At 37.3% G+C, this 23304-nt stretch overlaps 2 protein-coding genes across 2 annotated transcripts; one reads left to right on the top strand and one right to left on the bottom strand.

Moving 5' to 3' along the window:
* Window positions 1-172: 172 nt before the first annotated feature.
* On the bottom strand, window positions 173-10234 carry shld2 (shieldin complex subunit 2). Its single transcript, XM_084391028.1, has 9 exons — window positions 10066-10234; window positions 3787-5049; window positions 2685-2792; window positions 2357-2551; window positions 1530-1676; window positions 1207-1413; window positions 879-1116; window positions 539-654; window positions 173-417 (listed from the first exon to the last, which is right to left on the bottom strand). Exons 2-9 carry the CDS (start codon window positions 4952-4954, stop codon window positions 242-244), a joined length of 2355 nt encoding a protein of 784 aa, XP_084247154.1. The 5' UTR covers window positions 4955-5049; window positions 10066-10234; the 3' UTR covers window positions 173-241.
* On the top strand, window positions 9386-23275 carry glud1a (glutamate dehydrogenase 1a). Its single transcript, XM_084391050.1, has 13 exons — window positions 9386-9965; window positions 12734-12814; window positions 12898-12953; window positions 14655-14718; window positions 15588-15682; window positions 16913-17092; window positions 17677-17814; window positions 18084-18221; window positions 18367-18447; window positions 20027-20150; window positions 20931-21022; window positions 21125-21187; window positions 22422-23275. Exons 1-13 carry the CDS (start codon window positions 9563-9565, stop codon window positions 22539-22541), a joined length of 1635 nt encoding a protein of 544 aa, XP_084247176.1. The 5' UTR covers window positions 9386-9562; the 3' UTR covers window positions 22542-23275.
* The last annotated feature ends 29 nt before the right edge of the window (window positions 23276-23304 follow it).

The raw sequence follows: 23304 nt of genomic DNA, 5'->3' as shown, positions 1-23304 counted from the left end.
GGCATTAATCTTATTAAACTTGGCTGTCCTTAAAAAATATGGGTGGGCCCAATAATTACACTAAAGCCTTGTTTTTTATAGCTTAAACAACAATAAAAACACATCATTCCAAAATGTCTTGATGCTAAAATACTCATGTTTTTTAAAAATTAGACACGGACCAGAACATTAAGACAGTTTGATAATTTAATCATTGTCCATGAAAAAACATAGCATCATGTGAAAAATACATGAATATTCGTCATGCCTCTGGTGAGCTAAAGTCTAATAATAAAAAGTTTTGGACGATGGGAATGCTGTTCTCATCACACTGAAAATGGCTTCTCACAGTCAGGAGAAATGTGTTCTTCATGGGGGTCAACATAGAACTAATCCTGTCAGCTATTACCTGGATGAACCTCACCTCTGATGCTGGGGCTTGGGACAAAAAAAGAAAGAAAAGAGAATGACTTTTAAATTAATAATAATGAAACAAAACATATCAATAGAACAAATAAACAGAAACACTAGTGAAGAGGGAAAAGGGGAAGTACCTCACCTATGGTCTTATGTAGCCTATCAGGAGGAGTGTTCAGAAGGATCTTCTGTACTATAGCAGGAGGGACTTGCACACAGATTTGATCATCTCCAGCTCTCACAGTTAAAACTACTGGCCTAGAAAGACAAGTCAGGATGCTTTAAGAAGATAGAGTAGGTCTAGATAACTGGGTATAATTAAATTTATAAATGTAAATAATGTTTTATATATATATATATATATATATATATATATATATATATATATACACCGTATATATGTGTGTGTGTGTGTGTGTGTGTGTGTGTGTATATATATATATATATATATATATATATAATATAGGTCTGAAAGAACAGACCTATAGTAGTGACGCACTCCTGTGTGTGGTAGACAAGGGTAGCAGGGTCTGTATATGCTGTTCTCATCAGTTTCCAGTTCTGCAGAACACTGCCCACATCCAGCAAAAGTGATGTCACCAGAGACTACGTCCAGGATCTTGTCCATGGGCGTGTTGCCATCTATTAACAGCGAGGCATCCTGGGATGGACTGCTCTGGAACTGGAATGCTGTGATTTTAATTTTCAGCTCTACATCACCTAATGAGTACATAAACAAGAGAGACTTAATGTAACCATGATGAATTATACTAATACAAATGCATTGTTAGCATCAGCAAAAAGTCCTACCTGAGTATTTCTGGGACAGTAGTGTGTTGAGATCAATCTCAAAGCTGCTAGCGGTCCTCTGTGAGCGGACGGTGTTGTAAAACTCCTTACATCGACTGTCATCAGGAAAGAGAGGCTGACAGGTGCCCCATGGAGTAGAATGCAGCTCTAGCAAACCTGAGGTCACATCCTGTCTGACTAGCAGCATCCTGAACTCCCAAACAGCATCTGTGAGGGGCATTAGCAATACAAATGTGTGGAAAAATTCACATTTCAGCTTTACCTTCTTGACTCAAAGGCCCCTGCTGTCCAAAACAATATCTGAACCATTGAAATATTAACACCTTTGTTCCTGTCCAAACGCTGCAGCCAAGAGAGAGCAGCTCCCCAAAGAACGACAGCCCCTTGGTGGCCATCTCCTTGCTCCACAGTCAAAACGGCTTTCAGTACACCTCCTGCTCTGGATATCCCCTCCACCTCATCACGCCAGGCTAAAATCAAGCAAAACAGCATTCTGTCACTAAGATCCTTTGAGATTTGACTGTTTGGTTTAGTATGTGAAGTGAATGTGAAGTACAGTACAAGACACATATAAATCAATGTATTAAATGTGTCTCTGGAAAACTCAATTCTGATCGGCCACTGGACTGTAATGTAGGACTGTACAATTTGGGGAAAAATCGAACAGCAATTTATAAAAATTGCGATTTGAAATAATAAGTTCCAGTTTGCTGTGCTTGTTTGTAGGGCCATAAATAAAAAATATTTAACAAAATAAGACATATTACTACATAACAAAAAAAGCTAGAATAAATAAAATAGAATAGAATAAACTATTAATAACAATAATATATTATTATTAACAACAACAATAAATTATATCTTTTTGACAAAAATAATAATTTTAGGTCACAAATATGTTTTATAGTTGCCTTTGAGATTTGACTGGTAAGTATGTGAAGTGAATGTTGTACAAGGCACATATAAATAAATAGATGTGATTTCTCTGGAATACTTTATTCTGATTGGTCAATCATGTCATCCAGTGGTCTGATATTTTCCTGCATATCAATCCATTCACCTGGGAAATTGAAAATGGCTCTACTTTCATGCTTCTCGTATTACATTTGCTATATCATCTGAAACACTGGACTGCAATTCAGTTCCATACCTGTAATCAACTTCCTGTGTTTAACCCTAAGCAGAGCATGAACCAATGTGTCAGGACGTAACGCTCCAAGACGGATGAAGGGGATGGAGTTCAAATCCTGAGGCTTGTGAGGAGGCAGAGACAGCAGCAGGGGGTGCTTCTCACACAGATGAGTACACAGCATTCTCAATGTATGACAGTTCAAATTCTGTGGGGCTAGACAAGATCAGCATTACAAAGGCAGGGGACAAGCATTACAGGCAATTACATATTTCAATATGACTTCTATACCTTTAACTTTCAATCTGGCAAAATACTTAAGTCTCAGTAGCAATTACGTTTCTATTACCAGGTGGAATACGTTCCCCCGTGACCTGTCCCAGATTCAGCAGCTTACTGGTGAAGGAGGACTGCAGGACAGTCTCAGTCTTCCACTTGTCTATGTGCACTCTCACATCTGCCGAAGAAAAGACAGGAAGACAACTGTGGGCATTTCATTAGACTGTGCATCTTAGGAGGGTTTTTTTTGCAACCACACATCCTTTCAGACCAGCAACATTTAAGATGATTCACTGTGGTTGTGTAAATATTGGTTGAATGAGCTGAGTTAATCCGCCATTTGTTGGGCTGACATGACATGACCGCAGAGGAACGTCCTGATATTCTTGTTTTCTTGCCTTAGTGGTTCATTTCCTAGTATGTTCACACCTATTCTCTTGCCGAAGATTCCTTCAAATGTTTCCTACAAATACAGTGAACACTAATTCTGTATTTTCATTTATAAAGTAACATATTGCATGATAAAGCCTTAAAATCATGCTTTTAAATAAATGTGGTCTAAAAAACTCTGGATTCCAGAGTATATTGTATGTACTATACAGTATGTGGTCGGCAGATTCCTTAATGTTTTTTAAATAAGTCTCTTATGCTCAGCAAGGCTGCATTTATTTGATTAAATACTGTATACAGTAAAAACAGTAATATTATGAAATATTGTTACAATTTAACATAACTGTTTTTAAAATGTAATTCTGTGATGGCAAAGCTGAATTTTCAGCATCATTACGCCAGTCTTCAGTGTCACATGATCCTTCAGAAATCATTCTAATATGCTGATTTGCTGCTCAAGAAACATTTATTATTATTATCAATGTTAAAAAAAGTGCTGCCTTTTTGTGGGAACCGTGATACTTTTATTTTTTTTGATGAATCAAGTTAAAAAGAATTTTTTTGTAACATTAGAAAATCTCTAAGTAACTTTTGAGCAATTTAATGTATTGCTGAATAAAAGTATTACAAAAAATAAATGAAATAAATTACTGACCCCAAACTTTTGAATGGTAGTGTATGTGCATTTATATTGTGTGTAATATCACAAGAATATGTCAAATCATAACTCGGCCAATAAACATGAATTCTAAGATCTAATGAGGAAGCCTCAATGGTTTCACCTGTAATTAGCAGAATATCTCCTGGATATACAGTCAGAGCCCAGAAAGCAGCTGTCCGCCATAGAACCACCTTCATCTCCACGTCCGATTGGTCGGTGACGATCAGCGTTGCTAGAGGTACACTGGAACCAGCTGAAACTCCAGTTTTCACTTTGACCTCTTTTAAGTGGCATGGGTGCACCACAGCAACTAAGATGGCGTATCGTACACCATGGATCTTACACCTGGCCAGCAGGGTTGTAGGACCACAGAGGGGGGCAGCAGATCTTACCCTCTGCTCTGTTGTTTCTTTAGTTTTACTTACAGTTTGAGACAACTTCATCTTTTTAGAAGTAGAGGGACTAGGTGACGTATGTGCAGCTGTAGTCGGTGAGTCAACATTAAGCCCGACTTCCTCATGATTCGCAGGTTTTTCAGCTATAGCATTGCCCTGAGAGCAGAGGATGCCGTCAGATGTGATTTCCAGAATCACCCCTCTCTCCTGCTGTCTTTGGCTTAGACTGTCATTATGCCACTCTCCTGAGCTTTGCAAGGTTCCTCCCAAGCCCCTCTCTTCAGGGCTGACCACAGGACTATACAATTCTGGAGAACTTAAGGAGGCTGAGGCCATTTGTTTAGGCGGAGTATGTGGAGAACCAAGAAGGATATCTTCAAGAAAGCCAGAAGTTGGACACCGGGCCACTCTACTTCGAAGAAGCAAGGCTTGGGACTTTGTCCATGTACTCAGATACTCAGTCTCTGTGGAAACAGGCGATGGCTTTACGTCTTTGCTCTGTCTAATTAAACTAGTTTGCGGGCAGGAGAAACAACTATCTAGGTATTCTGTCAACAACACAGGACACAACTCCTCTTCTTCAACGGACTCTGCATTTGGTTGAGAGCACCCGCAGCCCGATGGAGTACTGTCATCCTGGGATGTTTCTGTTTTGTCCTCAGTACTCTCAGGTATTCTCTCAGAGGTACCAGCAGACTCCGGTCTACCACTAATCACTGCACCACACTCATCGTCTGTTTGGACCTCTCTAGTGTCCTTGGGAATTAACCTGCCTTGACTCCAAGTGAGGTCCACTGTCTTCCAGTGCTGGACTCCTCTCTCCTGTACCTCTAAAGCAGGGGCTTGGGGACATGGGGCACCCCAAAACACATGAATCTTTGGTTTGTTTGCCATATTGCCCGTCCTTAAGTTGCACTGATATTGGCCCAGTATTAAGATTTATTTTGCCAGGTCTTCTATCACATTTACAGGTGTATTAAAGTGGCCACCTGCAGGAAAATAGAAACGGATACTGTAGATTAAAACCTATAGACAAAGCCCAAATAAACATTAAAGGGATAGTTCAGCCAAAAATGAAAATTTTGTCATGACAGAATTTTCATTTTTGGGGCGACCCATGTTGTTATTGTTCAACTATTAAAAATCACTTTCATTCATTGAAATAAAGCTGAAAAATAAGTATTAGATGATAAAAGGTAAACTTAATGACAAATGTTGCCTTGGCAACTAACTGAAATAAATATAAAATACTAAAATTACTAAAACTAAAATAAAAATAAAGTCACATACATACAGTGATGAAAATAAGTATTTGAACACCCAGCTATTTTGCAAGCTCTCCCACTTAGAAATCATGGAGGGGTCTGAAATTGTCATCGTAGGTGCATGTCCACTGTGAGAGAAATAGGCCTAATCTAAAAAAAAAAATCCAGAAATCACAATGTATGATTTTTTAACTATTTATTTGTATGATACAGCTGCAAATAAGTATTTGACCACCTGAGAAAATCAATGTGAATATTTGGTACAGTAGCCTTTGTTTGCAATTACAGAGGTCAAACGTTTCCTGTAGTTTTTCACCAGGTTTGCACACACTGCAGGAGGGATTTTTGCACACACTGCAGGAGGGATTTTGGCCCACTCCTCCACACAGATCTTCTCTAGATCAGTCAGGTTTCTGGGCTGTTGCTGAGAAACACAGAGTTTAAGCTCCCTCCAAAGATTCTCTATTGGGTTTAGGTCTGGAGACTGGCTAGGCCATGCCAGAACCTTGATATGCTTCTTACAGAGCCACTCCTTGGTTATCCTGGCTGTGTGCTTCGGGTCATTGTCATGTTGGAAGACCCAGCCTCGACCCATCTTCAATGCTCTAACTGAGGGAAGGAGGTTGTTCCCCAAAATCTCGCGATACATGGCCCCGGTCATCCTCTCCTTAATACAGTGCAGTCGCCCTGTCCCATGTGCAGAAAAACACCCCCAAAGCATGATGCTACCACCCCCATGCTTCACAGTAGGGATGGTGTTCTTGGGATGGTACTCATCATTCTTCTTCCTCCAAACACGTTTAGTGGAATTATGACCAAAAAGTTCTATTTTGGTCTCATCTGACCACATGACTTTCTCCCATGACTCCTCTGGATCATCCAAATGGTCATTGGCAAACTTAAGACGGGCCTCGATATGTGCTGGTTTAAGCAGGGGAACCTTCCGTGCCATGCATGATTTCAAACCATGACGTCTTATTACCAGTGTATTACCAACAGTAACCTTGGAAACGGTGGTCCCAGCTCTTTTCAGGTCATTGACCAGCTCCTCCCGTGTAGTTCTGGGCTGATTTCTCACCTTTCTTAGGATCACTGAGACCCCACGAGGTGAGATCTTGCACGGAGCCCCAGTCCGAGGGAGATTGACAGTCATGTTTAGCTTCTTCCATTTTCTAATGATTGCTCCAACAGTGGACCTTTTTTCACCAAGCTGCTTGGCAATTTCCCCGTAGCCCTTTCAGCCTTGTGGAGGTGTACAATTTTGTCTCTAGTGTTTGGACAGCTCTTTGGTCTTGGCCATGTTAGTAGTTGGATTCTTACTGATTGTATGGGGTGGACAGGTGTCTTTATGCAGCTAACGACCTCAAACAGGTGCATCTAATTTAGGATAATAAATGGAGTGGAAGTGGACATTTTAAAGGCAGACTAACAGGTCTTTGAGGGTCAGAATTCTAGCTGATAGACAGGTGTTCAAATACTTATTTGCAGCTGTATCATACAAATAAATAGTTTTTTTTTAGATTATGTCTCTCACAGTGGACATGCACCTACGATGACAATTTCAGACCCCTCCATGATTTCCAAGTGGGAGAACTTGCAAAATAGCAGGGTGTTCAAATACTTATTTTCCTCACTGTACATATATATATATATACACACACTACCGTTCACAAGTTTGGGGTCAGTAAGAATTATTTTTAGTTTTTTGGAAAGAAGTTAAAGAAATTAATACTTTTATTCATCAAGGACACATTAAATTGATCAAAAGTGACAGTAAAGACATTTATAATGTTACAATAGATTCTATTTCAAATAAATGTTGTTCTTTTGAACTTTCTATTCATCAAAGAATCCTGAGAAATAAAATGTATGATGGTTTCCACAGAAATCTGAACTGTTTTCAACACTGATAATAATCATAAATATTTCTTGATCATCAAATCAGCATATTAGAATGATTTCTGAAGGATCATGTGACACTGACAGTGAAAAATTCAGCTTTGATCACAGGAATAAATTACACTTTACTATATATTCACATAGAAAACAGCTGATTTACACTGGAATAATATTTCACAATTTTTACTGTATTTTTAACCAAATAAACAGCTTTGGTGAGCAGAAGAGACTCTTTTAAAAACATTAAAAATCTTAGCGACCCCAAACTTGTGAACGGCAGTGTATATATATATATATATATATATATATATATATATAACAATGAAAAACTACAAAAGCACATAACAAAATTAAAACGTAAAAGTAGAATGAAAACATAAAAATAAATATATGAATAAATAATAATAATAAAATAACCAAACACCTGATTGTTCCTTTACATATTATTAACAAATAAAATATTTATATATACAGTTGAAAAATAACCAAATTGCTGTAAAGGATTGTGGTCTAAAAACCAATGGAGAATTCCAAGCAAGGTAGCAAGAAGGAATACATTGTAAAATCTCCACAGCTGGGGGATATAACTGACAATATTTGAATGTGTCTGTGCAAGTGTGCATTCCTCGGATCAGTTGTTTTCACTTAGCAAAAGAGGAAAAACAGAGCAGTTTAATGTGTGACTCCAGAACTTCACCAACCAGATGATGGGCGTAGGCACCATGTGAGCCAATAGCAGAGCCGTACTTCTTTTAAACTACAGGAAGATTTATTGCAGGCAGAATTTGTAGCCTGAGATGAGGATATGGATGTGGTGGTATTGAGAAGAAGAAAGAGGACTGAGAACAGACAGAATTTCATGCTTCAGCTGATTCACACATGTATTCAAGGTGTAAAGAAAAATGTTATTACTTTTTTTACTCGATTACACCACATGGCATTTTAAGAGTCATTAAATTGAAACTTTTCCTGAAAATGGTACAAAAAATAAAAAAAAACGTTTTCCAAAACCGTGTGGAGCCTCCATGAATACAAAGGGTAATGTTTTTTTCTTACTATGTAATTGACAGAGGTCAAGGGATCTTGTAAAAATAGTAAAAAAAATTAAACATAAAAAAATAGAAATACCATTAAAAAAAAACAATAAGTACAGTAATCCATTGCTGCTGTCCATCTCCTATGATCCTTTGAGTCTGAGGCAATGGAGCATGCACACATTGCAAATATGAGGCATAGGCCTATCCTGTGAAACTACACAAAACATACACAAAGGCCCGGCAAGAGCTGATCTCCAGAACAGGATGTATTTCAGGAACAAATTACAGCTGACACAAAGAAGACATTACATAACACCCCATGTCACTGTAACCCCAGGTGAAATAAATAAGTACATCTGGTTTTGTCAAATTGTAGTGACAATACAGATACATAATGCTCTTTTAGTGCCTTATTTGAGTCTTATCTGTTTGTGTGCAGATTGAGAGAGAGAGAGAGAGAGAGAGAGAGAGTGCACAGAACACAGGGTCATTGTCCTTGATTGACAATGGCACGTGCCATTCCAACACAAAATATTGCATTTAATGAGCAAAATATACTGAACAAATCCTAATACTAGGTTTCAGATAGGAAGCAAACACTATAATTGATTTATGAGACTTAAGATATGAAGCTACTCCATAATGGCCAGGAAAAGATCAATAACCCTGACACTAACTAATCACTGTTAGCAGGACCTCAGTTGACCTCTTATGACCTCGGCTGTACAAGAAAAAGCCAGTTTGGATAAGTAAAAACAGAAAAACCCTGTGCCCTCTTGATCAGTCCCGATTCTAGCCTGTACTATTCTAGATAATGTTTGAAACTGTTACTTTGAACACACACACACACACACACACACATATTTATGGGGGACATAATTATTATTATAGATTATTAAAGTTGCTGCTGTCCACATGTATTGCCTGAACGTTGTAGCAGCAACTTTAATACTTTTTCATATTTTTTAAATGCTTTTTCCCTAGGTTGCTAATACTTTTACATTTTTTTTAAATGCTTTTTCCCTAGGTTGGTTACAAACACTTTTTTCAAAGCGTGTTTGCTTATGATTCCTGCTCTCTGAGCGCCTCCCAGCTTGAGGTGGACACCCACGGCACGCCTGTCTGCTGTTTAAAACTCGAAAACAGTATTCAAGCTGACACTTTATTTAGTGTAGCAGAAAAGGGAGGAGCCGCGGTGTCCGTTTATTCACCCCGACTCACTCTTTGACACTGTCTGTCTTAGTTTTTTCTTTCCATTATAGATATTGTTAGTTAGTTGGTGTTTTAGTTCAAACTAAGTCATGTATAGGTATCTGGGGGAGCTCGTCACACGCGCAGCCGCCAGCAGCTCGCTAGCCTCGGGATGCGTCGATTCCGCCCTGCCCGCTTCCGCGACTCTCATGCGGGTCCGCCGTTACAGCGAAGCCGTAGGAGAGAAAGACGATGACCCTAACTTCTTTAGGATGGTCGAGGGTTTCTTCGACCGCGGAGCTTCTATCGTGGAGGACAAACTCGTGCACGATCTCAAGACGAGAGAAACGCCCGAGCAGAAGAGGCACCGAGTCCGAGGGATCCTCAAGATCATCAAGCCCTGCAACCACGTCCTGTCAGTGTCATTCCCCATCAAGAGAGACAACGGGGAGTGGGAGATGATCGATGGCTACAGAGCTCAACACAGCCAGCACAGGACCCCGTGTAAAGGAGGTAAAGTTTTAATTCACGAATTCATTACACCGGGTCCGGGAATAATAGGACGCAGTCGCGTTCTCGAGAGTAAATATGCAAGCTGAGACACAGCACTTACCTGTACCATCTTCTGAAGTTTTGTATTATGGTGACGTAGGTCTGGGTGTCTGCAACACATATATTTACAAGCTTTTGACAGAGAGTGATAAATGATAGGCCTTGCGTTCCATGAACGTGGAAACAAATCCTGCGTTGTTTTTGCGCAGCAGCGACACTCTGCGACTATCCGCGAATTTCGCATGCAAGCGTTTCTTCAAGCGCCACAAAAAAAAAAAAAAAGAATTGTAGATTGGAATGTACTGGAACTAGGGATAAACTGATAATATTTATGTGCTATATCTGAATAAACTGGTTTTAGTAATTATCTTCTTTCTTTCTGGTTCAAGCTGGTTAGCTGGTCTAAGGGGTCTAAGGCCATAAACTGCTGCAAGACTAGTCTTAAACCTTAGTCATTAAGTTAACTTACTAACTTAAGATTGTTCTAATTTGAATAGGAAAAGTAAGACTGATTACCTCGTAACTAACTGCTAGTTGGTCACACTAGTTCTTAAGACACAGTCATAACATTGTGGCTAAGTGTAGGCCTATGCTACTGGCCCCTGGGCTAGGTGTTCAATAGGTGGTCTAATGGTCATTAGCTGGTTTGTTCAGAAAATGGCCAGCCTGTGCCCATCTTAGAACAGACAGAAACCAATACCATGTTCCAAATCATAGTTTGACTGCCTTACTGGTAGATCCAGTTTTTTCATCTTTGTTTAGTTAGTTTGTTTCTGGTTTCCGGTGACCAGCTAGGTTCCAGGCATCTACCATGTTAAAAATATAGCGTAATGGGTTTTCCACAGGATTAGCAGTGTCTATAAATTCCTTAATACGCATTGCATTTTATATGTTATAATATGTAGGAGAATGAAATTGGAAAATCTTTTAAACAAATGTATAAAGAAATGGGCCTATGTCCTGCATTTCTTCACCATTTTAGGTCTTCATTTGTAAAGTATTGCAGCAGGAATGCTGCCTGTCTGTTCCATGTGTTTATTTTACAAGGTAGCCTAGTTCTGCTTCTTAATCTTTGTTTTTTTTAAATCTACATCATATAAATTACAGTTTTATCTTTGCAGCAATATTTGTATGCTTTTTGGAAGTTGTGAACTCTTTCATTATCAGTGGAATGTGTTTGTGTAAGAGCTGTTTCTGTCAAGCTTGACCTGTCCTGGAGTTGTTTGTAAGACCATTACATTTTGCTTCGTCAGACTGACTGCGCAATGCTTTATTAAGGAAGGGAGGTGGAAGACCCCAGAGCAGTTCAATCTCTCAGCAGTTTCCCTAAATGGAAGCTTCATCCTATCAGCGTTTTTAAACAATTTCCCCCTTTTTAAAACGGACATGTCGTTACCTTAAAAAGCAGAATGAACAAATAAAGATAACTTGCATCCCATTTCCTTTAACCACCAATTTTAAGTTGCCTAAATTGCACACAAGTTCGGCTGATCTGATCAACACAGTTTTGGAAGACATCTTATGTTCACTGTTAAGTAGAATCAATGGGAGCTTTTAGTGAGACAGTGGCTGAATTGATGGCGAGACTTTAAACTGTTTTTGTAAATTAGCTTAGTGCTTTAGTCAGTGGTTTTACCTTGAAGTCTGGCAACAGGCTAACCAGACAAAACATTGTATGTTTTTGCAACTGTGTCAGGACGTCTCTGATTGAGGTAATGTGTAAAAGCCTTCATAGTTCACATTGAAGAGGAGGTCAAAATTGGTCTTTTTACAGCCATAAAAAAGTTTATGGCTGTAATTTGTCCTGTACTGTTTTCTACAATATTGGCTATATGTCGGGCATAAGCAAAAACTAGGTAAAGAATTATATGATCAGCAAATGTATTCTTTTATTTGGTAAAATATGAAAGAAGATTAAGCAAAACGTGGTTATAATAGGTAAGAGAATGCAGACTTTGGACCCCTTGAACATGTATCCCTCATTCCACGGTATGCATAGAGAAGTGCCAACGCAGCTTGATAAAAAGCTGATCCTTTTTTATACAATTAAAGTTTCCTTACTCCGTCACCAAGAAACTCTGGAAAGATACTGTTTAAATATGTACCGATAACTTTATTTGATGTAATAGTAATTTGAAATGAATTACTAGCTCATCATCCATAAAATCAAGAAACTTTCCAGTGTCGTCCAAGCAGCCTTTTGAGGATGATTGAAAACAGAGATGTTTGGGGTAGTTGCTTTGGCTTTATCCACACCCAGTTTGGGCCCTGCCTGGATTTTCTTCCTTCGTAGTTCAGTGGAGAGAGTGAGTCATCAAAGTGGTTGGTTTACTGCCTGTCCTGCTACACAGAATTTCCCCTCTCAGAACTGTAGACCTATTTTTTGTGTGCAAATGGCAGTTAAACTATTTGAATTTTCAGGCCTCCTACTCCAAACGGGATAATGCCCAGTTCATTAATGCCATTTTAACTGACAGGCAGGGTCTACTATTGAAGTGGGCAAATATTTGACAGCTTTTATTCAATTAATTCACAAAAAAAAAACATTATGAAAGTGTTGTCATCTGTGATTCCTTTAGTTTTAATCAATAGACAAATCTCCTGTCTTAGCATAAAAAAACTAGTTAAAATGGACTACAATGCTTGTGACTTATTTTGATCCTTGATTTGATATTATTTGCATAGACCTATAGTCTAATGAGGACTCAACACTGCTTCTGTTTCTCCAGGTATCCGTTATAGCACAGAGGTGTCAGTCGACGAGGTGAAAGCCCTCGCCTCACTAATGACATACAAATGTGCAGTTGTAGGTAAGTTCAGTGCATTCATTTGTTTGTGTAAATTAGTTTGGTTGTGGTTGTTAGTATGAACACATGAACTGTTCTCTCAACAGATGTGCCTTTTGGAGGAGCTAAAGCTGGAGTGAAAATTAACCCAAAGAATTACTCTGTGAGTGATTTCATATTCCCTGCATAATTATGATTTCAGAATATGGTAGAGTGTTAAATTAATTACACTCTAATTTTAAATATTCCTCAAAATGAATGGCTATATTTATAGTTTATTTGTTTTTTATTTTTGTTACAGTGTCTTTCAAGAGCTAGAACATAATTTACAGTGCAGTTGCATTTCCCTGTGATATTTATTATTGTAGATATTTTGAGTGACTGAGAGAAATCCTACAGGGTTTAATGCCTGTGCTGTTAAGACACTGTTTGTGATAGTCCTTTTTTTGTTTGTATTTTGTCATTAAACATGCTGTATTTAGTTTAACTTTCAGATGACAGACTCCCCATCTACAACTGGAGCAATGAATACTCAAACATTACTTTCTAAATGTATACATCCTAAAATCCCCAACAGACTTTTTTTGAAACAAGATTTGATCAAGTGGTTTTCCCTAGATGTCGCAGGTCATACAAGATTGACTCTTGACATTTTTGCTTAAAGACAAAGATCCAACTCTACACGTACTTTCCATTAAACATATATAATTGGACTGTCCCACCTTTAATGCAAGTAGACAACTTTTTTATGAAAAACTAAGTCATGTATAAAAAAAAAAAGCTCATTTAAAGGGTTAGTTCACTCAAAAATGAAAATTATGTCATTAATGACTCACTTCGGAACACAGTTTAAGATATTTTAGATTTAGTTCGAGAGCTTTCTGTCCCTCCATTGAAAATGTATGTACGGTATACTGTCCATGTCCAGAAAGGTAATAAAGATATCATCAAAGTAGTCCATGTGACATCAGTGGGTTAGTTAGAATTTTTTGAAGCATCGAAAATACATTTTGGTCCAAAAATAACAAAAACTACGACTTTATTCAGCATTGTATTCTCTTCCGGTTCTGTTGTCAATCCGCGTTCACGACTCCGCAGTGACGCTGCTGACATGCACACTTACGCACCATTTAAAAAAATATAGCAATACCAAAATACAAACAATGTAGAATAGCTTGAATACAGCGTGCGTCTCCCTCAGACTATAAACGAAGCTCGGGCGCACCAGATAACACGTCAGCAGCGTCACTGCGGAGTCGTGAACGTGGATTGACAACAGAACCGGAAGAGAATACAATGCTGAATAAAGTCGTAGTTTTTGTTATTCAAAAAATTCTAACTAACCCACTGATGTCACCTGGACTACTTTGATGATATCTTTATTACCTTTCTGGACATGGACAGTATACCGTACATACATTTTCAATCAAGGGACAGAAAGCTCTCGGACTAAATCTAAAATATCTTAAACTGTGTTCCGAAGATGAACGGAGGTCTTACGGGCTTGGAACGACATGAGGGTGAGTCATTAATGACATCATTTTCATTTTTGGGTGAACTAACCCTTTAAGTACTTGTTTAGTAAGATTTAACCAGAAAAAGGTTTTTAGAATTATTATAATTTGTTAATGTAAAACATTGTATATAATATTAACCGCAATGTTTTTTTTCTTTTTGTTTAGTTATTTTTTTTAATTATATTTATGCAACTCTTGTATTTTTGTAACACCGTTTTTGCCATGGAGATAGCCTAAGATGCTGAGATGACATTAAAAAGCTATATTACTACTATAAATGTATACTTCCATGTTATTAAACACATTATATATTCACTGATGCGCCTCAATTTTTTTTCCTTACACAGGACACAGAACTGGAGAAGATCACAAGAAGGTTTACCATTGAGTTGGCTAAAAAGGGCTTCATTGGTGAGTTTTAAGCAGGCACGCACTGAATCTGCTCCCGAATTATACAAAAAGCTCAGCAGAATTTGGAATGCCATTCATGTGCTAAAGTCTACACATCCCTCATTCCTTGTGCATGTTTATGAAATATTTTGCCTAATATTATTATGTTTTGTCTACCCTTAAAAATGCTTCTGTCTTCGAAGAATAAAGTCTTCTGTTTAACACATTTTACCATTAATTTGGTAGAATTCCACAGAATATTTCCCCTAGTATCAGTGCTAAAAATGTCTGCAGATTCTGTCAGGGCCTACTAGTTACGAGGCAGTGCGTATTATAGAAGAAAAGTTTCGTTTTTTATTTATAATGCATTTATGGTGAACAGTGGTTTATCAATATTTGTTGTTTCCTAATGACATTTGATAAGCATATTTTACTATTTGGAGTAGAATGGAGTAGACGGAAACTCTTTTGCAGATTATTAGACACAATCACACTCATGAACAATAGTCATGTAATAATCAGTATCAGATAGCACAGATTAACAGTTAAGCGGCTATTGACACCACTTCTACATTATTAAGTAGATTTAACCTGTAGCCTGAAAGACTATATATAAACTGTATTCATATTACATGTGTTTAAAGAGCTTGTAATAGAGCTTGTAATATTTTTTGTGCAGGCTTCCCACATTTCTCTCTGACAACACAATGTAGATTCTCTTGAAAAACTGCAGTGACTGCACAGTTGCCATTATGTCTTAATGTATTATAACAGAGGTTTTTATGCTTGGCATTGAAGGGATATTTGAACTATCCCTTTAACTCTGTAGCTGAGCCATGGCCATGGGAAGGGAGGATCGGTAGCATACTCATTTCTGTTTCCTGCGTTAGGGCCTGGCATTGATGTCCCCGCCCCAGATATGAGCACAGGAGAAAGGGAAATGTCCTGGATTGCTGACACGTATGCTAACACAATGGGCCATAATGTAAGTCGAAGAGTGTGACCAAGTGTTTGTGTAATACGCTATTGGTTTGCTTAAGCAAAAAAAAACATTTTTATCGGGGTGTTTGGCATGCTGAGTTTTCATTACAGATCATGACACTGACCTCACATGCTTATGGACATCATTTATATATTTACTTATGCAATGTTTGCACTTACGTGTTGTGATTGAACTGACAAGCAGTGATATTTTGATATCTGTACTTTTTAGTGCTGACATGGCTTCCTGTGTTGATAGTTCTGTGTAGCTGAATGTAAACAAGATGTTTAGACTGTTAAAAAAAATGGTTTGCTTATAGTTCACCCAAAAATGAAAATCGTCAACATTTACTCACCATCAAGTTGTACCAAACCTGTATGAGTTTCTTCTGTTGAACACAAAAGAAGATGTTTTAAAGAATGTTGGTAACCAGACAGTTGATGGGCCCCATTGACTTCCATAGTATTTTTTTTCCTACTAATGGGTTGAGTAAATGATGACAAAATGTACATTTTTTTGGGTGAACTATACCTTTAAATAATATGCTGGCTGCATTCGAAAAAAGGCTGATACATAAACTTACTTAAACCGTTAAATCTCTTGGGCTACCCTACAAACACATCCTTCAGGAAATGCATACCTTGTTTTCCCTAAAAAACATTTTATAGCATAATATTGTAGATAAATGCTGTAAGTGGGTGCATACCGGTATTTTTATAGATAATTTAATGCATACATTACCTTTATTTGGTGCAGTGATTTCTATTGTACATTTTCACATATTGTAGTCATTTTGAAAAATATATTTGTAAGAACTAACAAACAGATTGTCGCTATATTGGTGACTCAGTCAGTGCCTAGAGCTTTTACTGTCCCTGACAAAGAGCGTGGTGTTTATGAGACCAGGAGAACAAAGCGCCCCTGTGTTTTTCCACCCTCTACTGACAGACTCTTTCAATACAGTCGCAGTCATTTGCTTGGTCTTGGTAGCCGTGACGTTCTGTTCTTTTTGCGAGCTGCCCGGTAGCTAGATACATGAAAGGACATGAGAGATATACTGAGACGTCAACAGATTGTTATTATATATATATCTCTCATGACAAGCTAACACAGAGATCTCATAGCTTTGTGCCTCATAATTTGCTTTGCAGTTTAGATTATTCTGTTTGAATGCAAACAAAATTCTTCTAATGCTTAGAAGGGCTCTTTGTAATTATCATTCTTCTTTATCAGGATATCAACGCTCATGCCTGTGTTACCGGTAAGCCCATCAGCCAGGGTGGCATCCACGGTCGTATATCTGCCACTGGTCGTGGAGTCTTCCATGGCATTGAAAACTTTGTCAATGAGGCTGCTTACATGAGCCAGCTGGGCCTGAATCCTGGGTTTGGAGACAAGACGTTTGTCATTCAGGTTTGTGCATGTCAGTAACACATAAACCACGCTTCAAGTTTATATTACGCTTTGATTTTCTTATTTCGATTCAAATGTAGGTTTTAGTCATATCCAATCAGTTGGCTGAAGAATTGTTCTCTTTATTTATTGCATTGTCCAAATGCACTGGCCGCCTAAAACTTAAACATGTATTTAAATATGATTTAGGAGGTTTATCTAAAAAAAAGTACAACTGTATATTCTGCTATCATGGTGCTACTTACAGGCACGTTGTACATTGCCAGCACTTAGTGTACGCTGACATGGATCATTCTGACTTTGCTTATCTAAGAACTTTAAATATTCAGTGTGTGTTTGCTTTTATACACCCAATCAATATTCGGTATTGATTCACTAATTTTACGGTAACACTTTACAATAAGGTTTCTTTTATTAAAATTAGTTAACTTACATTAGTTAACATGAACTAACTATGGTGGCCGAGAGTGCTATGTTCTATGAGAGCTATGTTCTCGCACTAAATTCATCAGCATTACACATTATCTTCAGCTCAGCTACCAGTGTGAATAATATTTAATGCAGTCTCCTAATTTCTGTGGTAGGGTTTTGGTAATGTGGGCCTGCACTCCATGCGTTATCTGCACCGTAACGGAGCAAAGTGTGTGGGTGTCGGAGAGCTGGACGGAAGCATCTGGAACCCTGACGGCATTGATCCCAAAGAGCTGGAAGACTATAAGCTGGTGAGTGTGAAGAGCTTATTTCCTTTGCAGCAGAGGCGGTGCCAGGACTCACAAACTGGGGAGGCATTAATGATTTTTTTTATTGGGTTTCCCCTTGGTGTTAAAATCGATTGCGTTTCTGAGGAGGCGATAGTAACATTCTGGTTGAACCATAGCTGCAGTGTAAAAATATTCAGTGTAAGGCAGCCACCTTGTGGTCATTTAGCAGTTCTACAAGTGCAATTCTATAATCTGAACGTATTAATATAATAAATGCTTTTGTTTTCCAGGCCAATGGCACTATTGTTGGCTTCCCCAATGCCACCCCATATGAAGGCAGCATCTTGGAAGCTGAGTGTCATATCCTGATCCCTGCTGCAAGTGAAAAACAGCTAACAAAGAAAAACGCTAACAATATCAAAGCCAAGGTCAGAAGTCAATAGGGCCAACCATAGCAATAGTCCTTTTAATGTATATGAATTATTGATTGTGTTATGCCACTCCAGAAAAAATGAGTGCAATGAGATTATGAAAGAAAAATGTAAGATTTCAAAATAACACTTATTTTCACAGATCATTGCTGAAGGAGCCAACGGTCCCACTACACCTGAGGCAGACAAGATATTCCTAGAGAGGAATGTCATGGTGATCCCTGTACGTTTTCCAGTCCTAAATGTTTTTAACCCTTTGACGCGTATAATCACACAGGTGTGATCAGTTAAGACTGGTGCCTGAAGCATACGATCACACCGGTGTGATCAGAATGTTCAGTGCATCATACAGACTATATATTTTTACATTTTCTATATAATTAAAGAGGTGTTTTATTCATATCAGATACACATTGTGTTGGTATTACGTAACTGTAAAATTTACTCTATTCTTTTCCCACTTCACCAGCCACTTACTTTCATGTATTCCGGGAGAAGTGGATGAATTGATGTGTTATATATCCAAAGAGATACGATTCTCTGAATTACGGTGCCAACCCCATCACTCGTTATAAATCAGCTAACATGATCATTATAAAGGTTTATAATAATAATAATAATAAGGTGATGCGTTCTAAAATAACGGTCACCTTAAAGGATTAGTTCACTTCAAAATGAAAATTATGCCATCATTTACTCGCCCTCAAGTTGTTTCAAATCTGTATGAATTTCTTTCTTCTGCTGAGCACAAAATAAGATATTTTGAAGAATGTCGGTAACCAAACAGTTGATGGACCCCATTGACTTCCAGTCTTCCATAGTATTTTTTTCCTACTATGGAAGTCAATGGGGCCCATCAACTGTCTGGTTACCGACAAAATAACTTCTTTTGTGTTCAGCAGAAGAAATTCATACAGGTTTGAAACAACTTGAGGTAGAGTAAATGATGACAGAATTTAAATTTTGAAGTGAACTAATCCTTTATAAAACACGCTGGGGATCAGCTAGAATATTTTAAATACTTGTGAAATGGTTAATATTAAATATAAATTTAAAGATTTAATATAAATATTTGATTTACTGTAGTGGTGTAAGTGATGTCCGGAGGTGATATTTGTTTTTTATAACACTACAAATTTGATTAAACGATCAAAGTATGAGGAAAACAAAACTCTAAACATGGTTAAGATATTTATCTGACAAAATGATTTTGCAAAATAGGTACAGATTTACTTTTACTATGCAAAAAAAATGCATAGCAAAAAAAGCATACACTGACTACAGCATAATCAGTTATTAATATTTTATTGGTTCTCTCTTGTTTTTGCATGTGTTCATAATTTCTTTGTATGACAGCCTGGCCAAAAATGATGTCTGCACAATTTGGTATGTTTCATTGCATTATAGCAAATTGACCAATTGACTCCAATCACACCTATGTAATATGATTAAAAAATCTTAAACACTTAAAAAAATATATATATATTTAATAAAAAGGTGAAGATGTAAATTTTCCTAGGCCGGACATCACTTTTGGCCACTACTATATGGTGATCTTTCTTAAAAATTTGGTGATTTAAAAAATCTATTTTTGCTTTTTTAATCTTATTGATAGAAGTTTTATATGTATATTTGTATAAGTATTTAAATATTTATTTTATGTTTATTGTAATATTTTAATACATTTCCCCCCTTTTTTATACTACTTTGATCTTGCCACGAAAATAGCATTTGATGCTAATATGGCATTAAAAATAAATGCATACATGTTTAAATATTCATAAATTCATATGCATAAATAGGACATGTACCTGAATGCTGGAGGTGTGACGGTCTCCTACTTCGAGTGGCTGAAGAACCTTAACCACGTCAGTTATGGCAGACTGACCTTCAAATACGAAAGGGATTCAAACTACCATCTTCTAAGTAAGTCAGAAATACGTTACCTGGAAAATGTGATGTATAGTCATGCAGTAAAAAAGCAATGCTATACATGGTCAACATAGTTACTGAAGTGTTTGCTGATAGAAATCTTTCTATCATGAATGGTATAATTGTTTGCAAATCACTTACCGGTCTTACTGATGATCACTTAATTTAGTTCTCTGGAAGGGCTTGTTTTCCATTTTCTAATTGCTCTAGACTAGGTTATGTGCAGTTGGCTAGAATAGGTCATGTGGTATTTTTGTTCAATTTGTTTATTCTGCTTCCACAAAGCAAATACAGTGACGCTGGTGCCCCCTTGAGAGGATCTGGGCATGTATGCACATAAACACAAACACGTGCTCTGTCCCGCCTTTCTTCTGACTGGCCTAAAATGACCTCCAATTTGCTGCTAGTCACATGGTACAGATAGATGGAACACAAGAGGCAGACAGAAACGGGAAGACACAGACGCATACTGCCAATACAGCTAGTCCAAAAATCCTCTATTTTCTCATGCGAGTTCTTAAGACTTCTCACTGTCATGTGAAAAATCTGTTGAATGGTGTGATTTTACCGAATTCATATACTGATACCATCAGCATATTTTATTGCATGCTTTATGAAATATTTAATTAAATCCATCACAGATTTGAACCCCAGAGAAGCTGCCAGAGAGAATAAGCATTTTGTTTGGGGAAAAATAGCATGTGACCATTACTATCTTATATTCATCTGTCAGTTTGCTCATTCCTAATGGGGATCTAATGTGTCCTTTGGCAGTGTCTGTCCAGGAGAGTCTGGAAAGGAAGTTTGGGAAACATGGTGGAGCCATACCTATTGTTCCCACATCGGATTTTCAAGACAGAATTGCTGTAAGAATAAATGCAGAATCTCTGGTCACACAATTTGTCTTTCTTAACCATTTTAAATTAGACTATTAGACCTTTTATAAATTTGTTTTGCTCATCTGCTAGGGAGCTTCTGAAAAGGACATTGTGCATTCTGGTTTGGCTTACACAATGGAGCGATCTGCCAGGGTAAGTATATATAATCTATTTAATTTCTATATTATATAAAAATGGTCATACTTTAGGGTTCAATTCTCACTATTAACTAAAAAAAAAAAAATATATATATATATATGTATATATATATATATACTGTGTGTGTATATGTGTATATATATATACTGTGTGTGTATATGTGTGTGTGTATATATATAGAGAGAGAGAGAGATAGTAAATGTTATTTTTATTTTGTTGTTACGGTCTTATTAACATTCATAATAATACTGATTATTCCTTCTCCTATATGTAGTTTTTTATTATCTTATTTTCTTATTATTTTTAAGTCTAAGAATAAATGCAGAGTTCCAACTGGTCAGTTACTGTGAGATGCTCACCTGCTTAGTGCTGACAAATCAGACCCTGAGAGCATTTTCAAAAAGCTTAAGTTTTCGTTGAACGCTGTCTCAGTGTGTGTGTTTTCAAGTGTCCACATTAGTGTGGACAAGGCCCCTGTCAGGTAAACCGACAGATTAATTTAATCTGTAAAAGGATTGACAATGAATCGATAGTCGAGTAGTTGTTAACATCCCTGATTATGGTTTTGTTAGATGGTATCTAACATTTCTGCATGAAAGTTAAACGTTGTACTGCATCAATGCTCCTCCAGCACAATCCTTTCTGTCTTTTGAACATGAACAAACAGATACTCTTACCTGTTACACACCTAGCAACAGCTTTTGTGTTAGACTGGAATCTGGTAACTAGAGAACAGCATCTGTTCGTTCATGTGCTATTGCTGCTGTGAGTCATTTGTTTCTGAGATCCAGCCCATTAAATGGATTCCTATATCATCCTCCACACCCAATTTGCGTTTTATTGAACGCATTAGACTAGAGGATTAACTACACTAACAGCACAATATTCTGTAAATGGCACACACAATTAAAATGGTTTATTAGACTGTTTAATAAAGATATTCTTTTCCATATTAAATAGAATATAAGGTCATTTATAATCAACATTTTGATATCCATCTTGGATTTTTCTTCATTAAGAATACATGTGATGCTGCCCTAGAATTAGACCAAAATTTGATAATGTTGGAGGCAGCATAAGTAAGATGCCTATTAGAAAAATATTCACTTTGAGAGTACATGTATGATGCCTTAAAATGCTGTCTCGGGAGGCAACATACTAGTCTGTCTGTGTTTTGGATTATTCTGTGTTTCAAATTGTTTACATAATTCATCTTTCATCCTTTTAGCAAATCATGCGCACAGCCAACAGGTATAACCTTGGGCTGGACCTGAGGACAGCTGCCTACGTCAATGCCATTGAGAAAGTCTTCAAAGTGTACCACGATGCTGGCCTTACCTTTACATAGACGGTTGTATGATTCACCTGACTCTGTATACCTAAGTCTGCACAGACCTGAGTTATATCACTTAACCCCACTGCTCCTCACGTTTACATTTTATACGCCATCAAATGTATATGTCATATCATTTATGCATGTGGTTAGCAATAGGCAACTTTAGAAGCATCTATTCTTGTGTAGTTTATCATCTTTTCAAATATTCATGGCTTTTAGAAAAGCCTATAAGCCAAAGTCCCTTTAATTCAATCTCTTTTGTCACATCTCAGAGCATAGCGGGAATGCCTTGCCAGGAAACACCCAAAATTTAGCGCTACAGTATTTCAAATCTTTGTAATGTTTTCTTCAGGCCATGTGTTTAATGAAGAAGTTACTAAAAACATTAAGCTTTATGGCCGTACTACACTGGTCAATTTGGAAAGGGGTGCAGGATGAATCTCAGGCTTTTTGTATTTTACCAAAATATTGCGCACAAATATCTGGTTTTGCTGCTCTTTGGAACAGTTTTCATTGATAACCCAAAGCCTTTCTTAAAAAAAAAGAAAAAAAAAAAAGAAAAAGTTATTGACCTTATTGGTAAATGTGTTTAATTTCTTAACAATATGCAAATGGTAGGGCATATATTCGAGAGCAAATGTTTAATTTCATCATCATATTAGCATTCGGTATGAATTAGCCTTTGAAAAAAAGACTTTGTATTGCCTTTTTAAAATTGTCTAAAATTAATAAAATATATATGAAAATGTGCAGTGTGTCAGCTGATTTACTGGGA

The sequence above is a fragment of the Rutilus rutilus genome, assembly GCF_951802725.1.
Source record: "Rutilus rutilus genome assembly, chromosome: 20".
Lineage (NCBI taxonomy): Eukaryota > Metazoa > Chordata > Actinopteri > Cypriniformes > Leuciscidae > Rutilus > Rutilus rutilus.
This window is presented reverse-complemented; position numbering and strand designations above follow the sequence as displayed.